The sequence below is a fragment of the Gymnodraco acuticeps genome, unplaced genomic scaffold (assembly GCF_902827175.1).
Source record: "Gymnodraco acuticeps unplaced genomic scaffold, fGymAcu1.1, whole genome shotgun sequence".
NCBI classification, from domain to species: Eukaryota; Metazoa; Chordata; class Actinopteri; order Perciformes; family Bathydraconidae; genus Gymnodraco; species Gymnodraco acuticeps.
In genome coordinates, this window is record NW_022989977.1 from 90,751 (window position 1) to 102,447 (window position 11,697).

The 11,697-nt window shown below is 42.4% G+C and overlaps 1 protein-coding gene across 1 annotated transcript; it reads right to left on the bottom strand.

Moving 5' to 3' along the window:
* Positions 1-721: 721 nt before the first annotated feature.
* Positions 722-6,658, bottom strand: cacng6b (calcium channel, voltage-dependent, gamma subunit 6b). The gene is made up of 4 exons (XM_034211311.1): positions 6,292-6,658; positions 3,523-3,597; positions 2,091-2,228; positions 722-1,942 (listed from the first exon to the last, which is right to left on the bottom strand). Exons 1-4 carry the CDS (start codon positions 6,656-6,658, stop codon positions 1,722-1,724), a joined length of 801 nt encoding a protein of 266 aa, XP_034067202.1. The 3' UTR covers positions 722-1,721.
* Between the last annotated feature and the right edge of the window lie 5,039 nt (positions 6,659-11,697).

An 11,697-nucleotide genomic window follows, 5' to 3' on the forward strand; every position in this document is an offset into this window, starting at 1 on the left:
TGGATGCCACTCACTCACCAGCAGATCAAGTGTTAGATATGTTAGTGGGACATCTCGGCTCTGATCGGTCTTGTGTGTGGTTGTGTGTGTGGCACAGGTGTGGGTCGAGGTGTGTGTGGAGGTAGTGACAGGTGGGCTGGCCTGGAGACAGCAGGGAAAGTGACGCAACAAGGTCAGGGGTGGAGAGAGAGAGAGAGAGAGAGAGAGAGAGAGAGAGAGAGAAAAGGCACGGGGTATAGGCTGGGGGAACATAGTTGAAATTCAAGGGTAAGGTTTCCCAACCACTGCAGCGAAATGCATTGCGATGAGCTGCACTGGCCTAATTATAGAGGAGCAGGCTTGGGGGATGGTGGTGTTTGGCAGAGAGGTTAGGAGTCACTTTGAAGGGATGAAAATGGGTGAATGACAAGTTTGAGAGCGTACAAAGTGTCATGTCAGCAAATCATTTTATGTCAAATCCCTTTAATGATAAGCAAAACCGGCGCCACATAATGTACATATATTTGAGTAGAAATAAGCCTAAAACTTGTAAAATAGCATTTCTTGGTAGAGAGAAAATGAGAGCATCCTATGACATTATTTAAAGTGTACTTATTGCATACATATTACATATAAAGTGACGGGAGACAACATTGCAAACAGAGACCATTCGTACAATATAAACACATTCATTCAGTTTATGTACAAAGTTGAGCTTATAAAGTGAGTCCATACAATTCTCTGATATACAAAAAGGTATTTTAATCACTTTTCACAGTTGCTTTCATTCAACATACATTCATACTGAAGCAGCATTCAGCAAATTGTTGAAAAAAACACATAAGTTATAAATATTGGCATGAAGCCTCTTCTTTAACAAGTAGTAAGTGTATAAAAGCTTCATAGCACTTAGAATATGAATTTTTTTACAATATATAATTTAGCAGATATGACACAAAACTATACAGTATTTTTTGCTAAGTTGATGGTTATAGATTCTGGTGGTGCCTTATGAATTTTAAACAAAATATTTATGTTAAGTCATTTTTACGAGACATCTGTAATTTGATCTTCATTATTTGTCATATAATCGCACTTGTGATTTACAATCTCATTCTTGTGTATTGTGTCTAACTTAAAGAATGTCCTTTCAAGAAGAGCAACATTAGTAGAGACAGTTTGATAGACAGCTTTGTCTAGCAATCATATTAATTATAACAGAAACTCTGTTTTTTGTTTTGTAGAGCCACAAAAACTGTGTAGAGAAAATAAAAATAAACTAATTTCAATCTAATTCATAATTGTTTTTCCTTGACAGAAATGGGCTTCCATACTTAGCATTAACGTTTAAGTGTTTGAGCCTTTAAAAGGTTTTTTATGATATACTTATGCTGACAGAAAGTTGTAGTAGATATTTGTATGTGGACGTACAACTTTAGACAGGATAACAAGATGTGTGTGACACAACAAAGAGCTTAAAATTAAACCATTAAACTAAAATTGCTATGTCCAGCTATTTCTACCAAAAAAAACCACTAAAACACATTTGTTTTCAAATTCTGGAGACCTTTCTAATGTGTTTCTGAATTCTCTACAAACATTTTGATTAAGACCTTGTATGACTTCTCTGACAAATTAAATGTCGAGAATAAGTAGAGTCACCGCCTTCAGAAAATGGATGTTTTCCACTCTCAAACAATACATCAAGAATACTGTGTGCACATTTTATTATCATTCAAGTGCTAGGTGACGCTATTCTTGTGTGGAAAGCATTTCTCCCAGGGGCTGAAAGGAAGAGAGAGGAGGATAAAGAGGCAACCTCCAAAAATAAGAATTCCTCCCGCGGAGCCGACGCAGGCCACAGACCAGGACAGCTCATAGTGTAAAGGTATGGAGTCATCACTGGACAGCAAGGCCAGCACGGACTGGTGGAATATCAGGACAGACAGGAGGACCAGCACACCTGCAACCAGAGAGGACGTTCAGATTACATCACACTATAACTGCGTAATATCCACAAACAACTCATAAAGACCAAATAATCATTATCTTGCCAAACATCAGTCAGGTATGGATACTTGAATGTAATACGTTAGAATGTGAGGTCCCACCTGATAGGATGAAACAGAAGGAGGCTGGCTTGAGAAAGAAGGGCACTCCTTTGTTGAGGGACATGCCGATACAGATGGAGCCCATTGCCATCATGGTCAGACTCAAAAGGGCCAAGATAGCTGCTGCTAGATTCAGCTCTGTTAAGAAAAGCAGAAAGAAAGGAATATATTGAATACTCTACAGTAGGTGAACATTTGTGAAAATAAGTGTTGATAAAACCTGCAAATATATGCAGTGAAAAATATTCAACAAAGCCTGCAGAGGCATTGTGAAATCAGATATAACACCACCTCACAAAGTTCGATTCTACTGGGATTAAAGTTCATTTTACTTCATTATAAAAAAAACACACATTGTGTGAATTGTGCCACTTCCCTTACTGGCTCTGTTTAAAACAGATTGTACTGGCATTACAAACCTGAACAGATGCTACTGAAGTAGCCGATCAACATTTCCCAGCAGCCAGTGCCAGTTTCGTGTTTGTTCACACTCGACCACACAGATATTATTATTATATTAATGAAAACACGGCAGATACAACATATAGGTTGTGGGTTGTTATGAAGCCAACAAAAATAGGTGAGATGAATAACAGTGAACTCAACACAGCTGTCTAATCTGGTCAACCAGTTTTATGACTAATTCACATGTGTTTTCCTTAACACCCATATCAGCAAGTGTGTGACTATAAGATTTTTTAAATAACCTGCAGAGACTTAAATGTAGCTCGAAGGGAATCAATCATCAGTGTGAACACATGTCATTAATGCAGTTGGATCCACTGCAGTATTTTTGAAGAGTCTCTATTGTTGGTGCCTGTCTGGCATCTACGAGCTCACTGCCAAACAGCAACTACTAACGTCATGCCTTTGTGGGGATGTATTTAGGCACACACTGTACGCACACACACACACACACCCACACACACACACACATGCACATACTGACACGCACACACGCTCATGCGCAGACCGCAGGTAAATGTTTACCATGTACACCATCTCAGTTTAGCATGTCAGTATGATGACATTAGCTTATTATCACTAAATACCGTTGCTCATTGTATATCTTCTGGGTTTAATATGCAAAGCACGCCAGTTTGTTCTAACAGCATGTACCAAAAGCTCAAGTTGACTTTAAGCTCAATGTGATGCAGCTATCAAATCACAGCCAGTTGATCCTCAAATTGCACTGAAACCAGCGGCTGCCTGGACGGTAAGGTAAACACATGAATCAGTCTGATAGCTTATGGTTGCTTAGGAAAATGGGTGGCAGCCGAAGTTAATGGGCTGAAACACGCAGAAAACACCAGCACGGTCCTCTGAGCACCCCAGTGAACGTCTTTATTGATGGAAGCTGCATTGTTACTGTGAGCGTGCAATTCATCTGCATGTGTGACAGGAATTGCAGGGAGGAATTTAAATGTCTCACGTTTGTTAGTCGTCTTCTTGAATATGACTGCATTGTCCCCGGAGGTGAAGAACTTAAAGTAGGTGCAGTTGGTTACTGTAGGTAAAAAGAAAGATCATACACATGAGATCAGATATACACATACATTTACAGACACACACACACACACACACACACACACACACACACACACACACACACACACACACACACACACACACACACACACACACACACACACACACACACACACACACACACACAGGCTCACATTCCTATGGATAGCTGCTGGTCTTCTGTTGTGTGCCTCCTATGCATCCATGCACTCTGTCCTTCCAGTGATTATTCCTATTTATATCCAAGTGTGGAGCATTAGCTGCAATACTCAGAGACACACACCGCTACACACACACACACACACACACACACACACACACACACACACACACACACGGCCCAGCACTGCACATATGGTGCCGCCAGAGAGGGTGAGAGACAGCAAAACACTGAGGGTGGATGGCACAGGGGAAATAGAGAGGGAGACAAGAAGAAGGGGCAGATGGAGGATAGAAATTGAGAGGCGTGGCTGCAGAAGAAGAAGAAGAAGAAGAAGAAGGATTGAGGGGAAGGGGATATGTTGGGTGAGCAAATTATGAAGGGGGATGCAGGAAATATGGATAAAGGCTCAAAGCATGAGTAGTGAGGGAAGGAGGAGTGAGTTGGGGGCAGATGGAAGGGGTGGTGGGTGAAGAGGAAAAAAGAGGGGAGCCACAGATGGAGAAGGAGGTGAGGGGAGCAGGAGATGTCAAGGGGGGAGGAAACACAGAGGGGTTGGTTAATACTGCATTAGACACTCTCCCTCAGTCCCTGTCTGTCCCTCTTCCTCGTTCCCCCTCTCTATATTTAGACAAAAACTGTGAAGTAGTCAGATTCCACTTGGCTTCACAAGTGCATAGTGATGACTTTCACCCACTGAATATTCCTTATGTTGTTCAAGATGACCACATGCTCATCACACATTTCTTTCACATACAAATATGTTTGTGCCTGAGCACATTTGCAACATTTTGACTGCAGCAGACACGCCATTTATCAGCTTACTGATTTTCTGTAACACATCATGCTATCACAGTCAACTGCTTTTGCTCTCGCTACCCCTGCTGAGACTGTAATTATTGAGCTGTCATGTCCCTCTCCAGCAGGCAGCAAAGACGGATAGCTGGTCTGAGATGACAGGGCCGGCATCAGCAGGGCCGTACTTTGCTCGGGACCGAAGCCAAAGGCATGTAAACAGCGATGTGACACAGAGAAGCAGAGATGGCAAAAACAGTTGTTTCCCTCAAAACATGACAAGCCCACGGCCATCTGCGACAGGCGGCGTGGGCCAACAGTGTGAAGACGTGTGAGAAACATTGTCAGAAGCATACTGGCTGCTCTCACACACCAACAGACCGTCTGAGAGGCATAGATATATATCTGCTAGCTTAAAGCAGCCAGAGAGGCAGGACATTTTGACAGGTAAGATGAATTAGCCCTTGACGACAGCATATAAAAACAATGACACGCATCCTAATTCAAGGTGATATATGTGAATAGTATTTATGTATATGTGATCCACGTGTATATCTGCTGGATGAGGAGATTTGTTTTTGTTTCTTTAGAGCTCTGCTGTGTCTCAGCAGATACCCGGAGATAGGCAGTGATTCCAGGAGCAACCCCTATCTCCATCTCCCTTTACCAATACCTGCCTCTCTCCATCTCCAGACTTGCATTTCAGACAGAAGTAGGTCATTGTGGAGATATTCAACGCACTCACCACGGTCAAGTTGAATAAAGTGCTTTTAGAAAGGAGCTGTCACAACTCTAACCATGGATGTTCGTCAACACAACAAACCTGTGGTCTGGCCCGTATCCCCTGTCTGTACTGTGTGTACAGCAGGAGATGATTAGGTACCCAGTCAAGGGAGAAACTTGAAATCGATGCTTCATTACCCTGACAATGTTGCGAATCACCAAGATGTTATTGTATGATCCTACCTGTACCTAGATGCTGCTTTGTGTTGTTACAATAGGATAAGAATTGAAAACCGCTATACTGTGGTCCTCCTCGTGCTCTGTTTCCAAGCATCGCTTTTCTTTAATGATTCAATTTGCACATTATCTGTAGGATGACCTAGATGCATATGTATGCAGGCAGCTTTACATACACAACTATCCTCCCACTATCTATTTGCAAGGTTACAGTATATGTTCGTATAAATAAAGGGAGATATCAAATGTTTGCTAAAAATCATAAGTATCTTCCTCATAAATCTGTAGATTGTATTAGGGATGGGATTAATATGAAGTGTTGCCATAGCTGTCCTCAATTCCTTATGGGCTCAGATAAAAGACCTAGAGATGTAAGCATATTCCCAGAGGGCATGCACCGTATTAGTTATGCCTGCTCCCTCTGTTTTCACATCAGTGGTGATGGCAAAGAAGAATCGTGTCGATTAAATGTACATGTTTTTCCCCCTCAATGATGTCAACAGCCTGCAACCTCTAAGAAACATCCTTTGACCCTTTTACCATTAATTCACTCTTACACTGTAGCATGGAGTCAGCCTTGAGGTAGAATTGCATGGCCGGGCAATTCAGTTTGCAGAGAGGCAGACATGAGCAGACAGTCAGAGAAACAAAGTAGACACATGCCCTCCAGAAACCTCACCTGCTAACCTCCTAGACAGCACAAACAGATAAACACAAACTCTCACAGACACACAACTGCACTCCAGCCAGGGGTCTCACCTCCATTTAGTTCAGCGGGGCCGCAGAGCTCCCTGTCTGGGTCTATGTCCGCCACAAATAGGGTGCGGATGCAGCCCTTCCACAGGCCATAATATGCCATCTGGCAGGTCTGGTTGCCGCTGAAATTCTTTGGTTGTGCCAGCTCCACCCAAAACTCTGTCCCCATGCCCAACACCGTGAGGGTCACGCCAATGATAGCCACAAAGAAGGCCAGCTTGATCTTTCCTTCCTGGCTGTCACTCATCTTCTGGACCCTCCTTCCCTGTCCCCTTCCACCTTTTATTCCAGCTAAACCTCCACCTTGTAAAGTCCCGGCCACCCCGATACGATCATCACCATCGGGCTGTACGATGAAGTTGGACCACATGATGATCTCAACTGGCCAGGCCCGACGAAGACAAGGGGGGAGGGGGAGGGGGGGGGGGGCTTATTATAAGGGGAGCAATATAATAGATGAAAAGATGGGAGGATGGTTTAGTAGGGAGAAAACAGGAAAAGGACAAGGAGTAGGATGGAAGTGTTAAAGCAATATATAAAAAATGAGGAGACACAGCTATCAACTATCCTGTGATTGATGGGTAAATTAAGCAAAAGTGGTCAGAGGGAACAAAGGATAAAAAGATAATAAGTGGACAGTAAAATGAATTAGACAGAAAGAAATATGAACAGAGCCATGAACAGTGCTACAAGGAAGTGAGGGGCAGATGAATTAAGGAAATTATAAAATGGGAGGAGACGGATGTAAAGACCAGGAGAGCCGGCGACTGTTTTCCGTCCAGTCCCCTGAAATAGAGAGATGAAACAGAAAGATGAAAGGGCAGCCAGCATATGCTTCACAAGAGCAAAATGCTTTCATCAGCAGCGTCATATTTAATTTCCAAGAGCTTTATCAGCGTCTACAGTATTCCCTCCCTAAAAGCCATATGACATGCTTCAAGCCAACAATACATAAGCCATATGGCGTTTCCCTGAAAGGCAGATTTAGTTTCTGATGAAGAAACAATTGGGCTGGATGAGCCGGTGGAGTCGGGTGGTGTCGGGTGGTGTCGGTGTTGTGTCAAATTATGCACCCCCGTCGTGAAATGCACCCCCTGGCTTGCCGTAAAAAGCATCCCCCAAAAAAGATGCTTCTATTAATCCCACCCTCAAGCACTTTGGAGGGTATAGTGGTAGGACTAGTACCAATAAATGGAGCACGTTTCATGTATGTGACACGTGTATTGTCAGAGATAGCAAGGGGTGCATATCGTGGCAACCAGGCTGTTCATAAAAAGCACCCCCCAAAATAAAAATGTTTCTATTAATCCCACCCTCAAGCACTTTATGTAAAAATAAACAATACATTGTAAAGCACAAGTACAAGCAAAAGTATACAGACAGGACGTCACAATTAAATAAAAACATATTAAATAAAAATTAACTGAAAAATAAGTGACAAATTAATGCAAAATCCAGGATTCGACAACCCAACCATCAAAAAGGCAAAATGCGCGTTCCCGTGTCAAGGGGTGCATTTCATGACGGGGGTGCATCATTTGACACAACACCTGTTCAAGGTGAGAGATAACACCGCAGCGCCAGACTGGACCCCCCCATCTTCTATTTCCCAGAGCAGTTGACAACAGAGCTCTTCTCCGAGCAGGTACACTATCTCTGGCTTAGACACCGATTCATTTTGATCTGAGGGGATAATGGGTTGCCACAAATATCTCCCGTCCCGCATTACGTGTACCAGAAAACACTTGGAATCTGCCTCCATGACGGTCTTTTCAAGCATGTGTGCGTGTGTGTTTTTTGTTGTTGTGTGGCACTGTAAGTAGGTCCAGGCTTGCGGAGTTGTTTCTGTTATCCCAAACTGTGAGGGAGGGGGCCATTTGGAGCAGTTTAAAACGTGAGTGACGGGGCCCAGCGATGTGGCTGCTCTGCGCAGGGAGCATGAGAGGTGATAATTCATGGCTGAACCTTCTGACAGAAAGGGGCCTGCAGTAATTAACTCTGCTGTGCAGTGCAGTGCAACAGGTCACGTAGTGGGGGCAACAGGCCTGGCCAGTTAGGGAGCAGCACCAGGAGGCCACACACAGTTGGTGGATCACTTAATTCAGGGGGTTTGCGCTGACAGCATCAGAGTTTTTATATAGGCAGCGCAGAGCGCACCACATGAACCCTCTGAGTGCGTGGACAAAATCTATTGTGTAATGTGTACCATACTTTTCAGAAATAAAGAGCAGTATGCAGCATACATTTAGTTTTGCTGTAAATTAAATTACAATAAAAGTCACTTATGAATTCAAACTCCGACCATCCTAGGTTATAGCTGGATTTTAGTTTCTTTCTCTGTTTTGTGAAGAGAAGATCTTTCAGTTTTCCGACCACAACCAGACACCTTTTGTTTTAGGAACTTGTTAGAAGTCGTTTTTAGACATTGTTTGTCATTTTATAAATTAATGACTGATATACTTATTGAGAGAAATGTGTGCATATTAATTTAAAATGAGTTGAAGCAGCCATACAATTATGTATATACATTTGGATTATACATTATCATACATAGACTATTTTTCAAAGCAATACATTGTGTTTAACTTTATATTCAACCAAACCAAATTATTCATATGTGTAAATAAGAAAACATAAATAATATATTATATATATAATAATAAATAATGCTAATAATAACCAACTAATAATGTCAGTTGAACTTGAAAATGCCCACTCTATTTAAAAGAGTAAAATCCATCTGCTATCGATCATGTGATACTAATAAAAGCTCCATAACAATCACACAATGGATTTTTGACATCTAATTGATAGAAATTAATCACAACTCACAATAATACAAATATGTTACCTGATCCTAATTTAAAGCGAGCACTGGAGAGGGATATAATCTCTGAATATTAAGAGCTAATCTTAAAAATCCAAAGGTCTTCAATGAGCCAAAGCTTTGGAATAACAGCCGTGCATGTGATTACTCCCCCAGCATTAAGTGTAATAAAGAATAAGACGGCAGCTGCTGACAGCCAAGTTAGTAGTTATAGAGTTACAAAGCTCGATCACATTACATCCTAATTAACCACGGGGATGATCGAAGGGGTCAAAGCATGGCAGGCGAACCTACTGGAGGGATAACACACACATGTTCATGTTGTTCTAAAACATCCTAAGCAGTGTAAAGGCCTATGTGTGTGTTTTGTCAAATTTGATGATGCAACAAAAAAAAATACGGTGCACTGGCTTGGGGACAAATGGGTACATTTTCAGTGAGGAAAGTTAGGTACTCTTTCCAGAGTTTCACCAAAGACAGCCACAGCCCCCTGTGTGAGATGTGTACATAAGAAAGCAACAACTAGAGCAAAAAGAAGAATAAGTCTGACCTGTTTGGTGTGTGTTGTTCAGTTCAGGAGGAAGAGACGCTTGAAACTTAATAGAGGGGGAGAGTGGTGATGGGAGAGTAAGTGAGAGAGTGAGAGGGAGGTACATGAGGGTTATGGAAAGTAAGTGTAACAGGGGAGGGGGCTGTAGCCTGGTTGGTTAACACTGTTGATCACTAAATGTGTGTGTTTGCACGGCTGTTCTCCCCTCTGACTGTACCTTCCATCTCAACAGCACCCTGCACACACTCCACACATGTTTGAATGTTCAATGAATGAGCTGAGGTGCTGCAGTGTGGTCCGGTCACATGACGACAGCCATGATTAAAAACATGTATCTGTGCCAGCCTCGCTGTTTGTGTGAGTGTCTATTTTAGACTGCCACCTGTTAATGACATTAAGTTAGGCTGAAGGAGGAGCCTGTGTTTATACGAGAGGGGCCAGGATAGCGTTTTACAGCAACAGAAGTGTGAGGTAAGAGCAAATCTGACACAGAGAGTGAAAGTGAAACGGGGAGGGCAGCAGAGAGGGAGGGACAGAAATGGAAAAGGGAAAAAAGTGCAGGAAAGGACAGAAGATGGGAGAATAACGTTGAGAGAGTGATATAAAGGTAAAGAAACACTAGGTGCACATATGGATAATCTTGCAGAAATGAAACACTAGAGAAGAAATAGAAAATGTGCATGCCCATTTCCTTCCTCACTGAACAAGATCCAGAGAGATTTCAGAGACTCACCCTGGTCTTGTGGAAAGCTTTACTCGTGGCCCGGCCCTGCTTGGCTCTTCCACAGTTTAGGTTACATACGTGGCACACCAAGAGGGAGGCCAACCCCAGCGGCCAGCCACGCTCAGGGAGGGCTGGAAGGGGGGAAGGGGCGAGAGGAAAAGGGGTGGCGAGGGCGGTGATGCAAAGTGAGAGTGAGTCGGGAACAGAGAGACAGAACAGGAGAAAATCTGAGAAAAGGGACGAAACAGGCTGTAGGCTGTGACAGCAAAATAAACACCTACAATGTCCAAAACAAAAGACGTCCTGTTTCTTTTAGGACAGATTGTTGTTGCAGCCACAGAGATGGACTTTCGCAGAGAGAAAGGAGCATGCTGGTCATGACAGCCATGATAAATGGATTCATCTGGGGTACAGCTATTAGTTTAACGAACATATGTGTGTCTATTCTTTAAAATGACTTTGCTTCTAATTATGCAGCATATCTCTGCTGCCCCATCATATGAGATTGATAGAAAGTGTCCACTGGCGGTCTGAGGCCATCAATAATCTACAGTATGCTGATGCTAACAATCTTGTCTCCACATCACTCAAGTGGCCCTGTCAGCAGTGCTAGTTTATGCTTGAACACACTGAAGGGCACACATGTGTGCTTATGTATGCAGCCATGCGCACACTGACCACACATGTGCACATTACAGCTGCAACTATTTATTAGTCCAACGTTGTAACATTAATGTTGACTACATGCCAGATTAAAGCACAATATGTCCAAGAATATTAGAAAATACATTTATAAACCACACTGAACAACATGGGCATGTAGATTATTTTGAGTCAATCCCACATGCAGGACTCAAATGCACCAACTCTGCTGTTTAAAATAATCCCAACAATTATGCAATTTACTCCATTATAATTACGATTGACTAAAAACCAAAGAACCAGCTATTAAAGAATTATTTTTTTCTTCAATGATAAATATATATCTGACCTGTATGTAAAGATGTACCTCTTCAAGAGAAACAAAGGGCATAGCAGCGAGCCACACACAGTTGTTTTTTATGGGATGTGGTGTTACTTATAGATATAGACTTATAACCGTTGCTCTAGTTTGTTCAAATTGTCCCAGTAACAGCAAGAGCCCATACAAGCCCCTTGAAACAATTGCAGCAAAATTGAATTTAGCCATCATTCATTTTATTTTGCATACCTGCGCTTTACTGTGACATGTCAAAATATGTTCTGTAATAAAAGGCCTTTTTGCATTCAACCTGACAATCCTTTCCATATGATTCTCAATTTCACTTT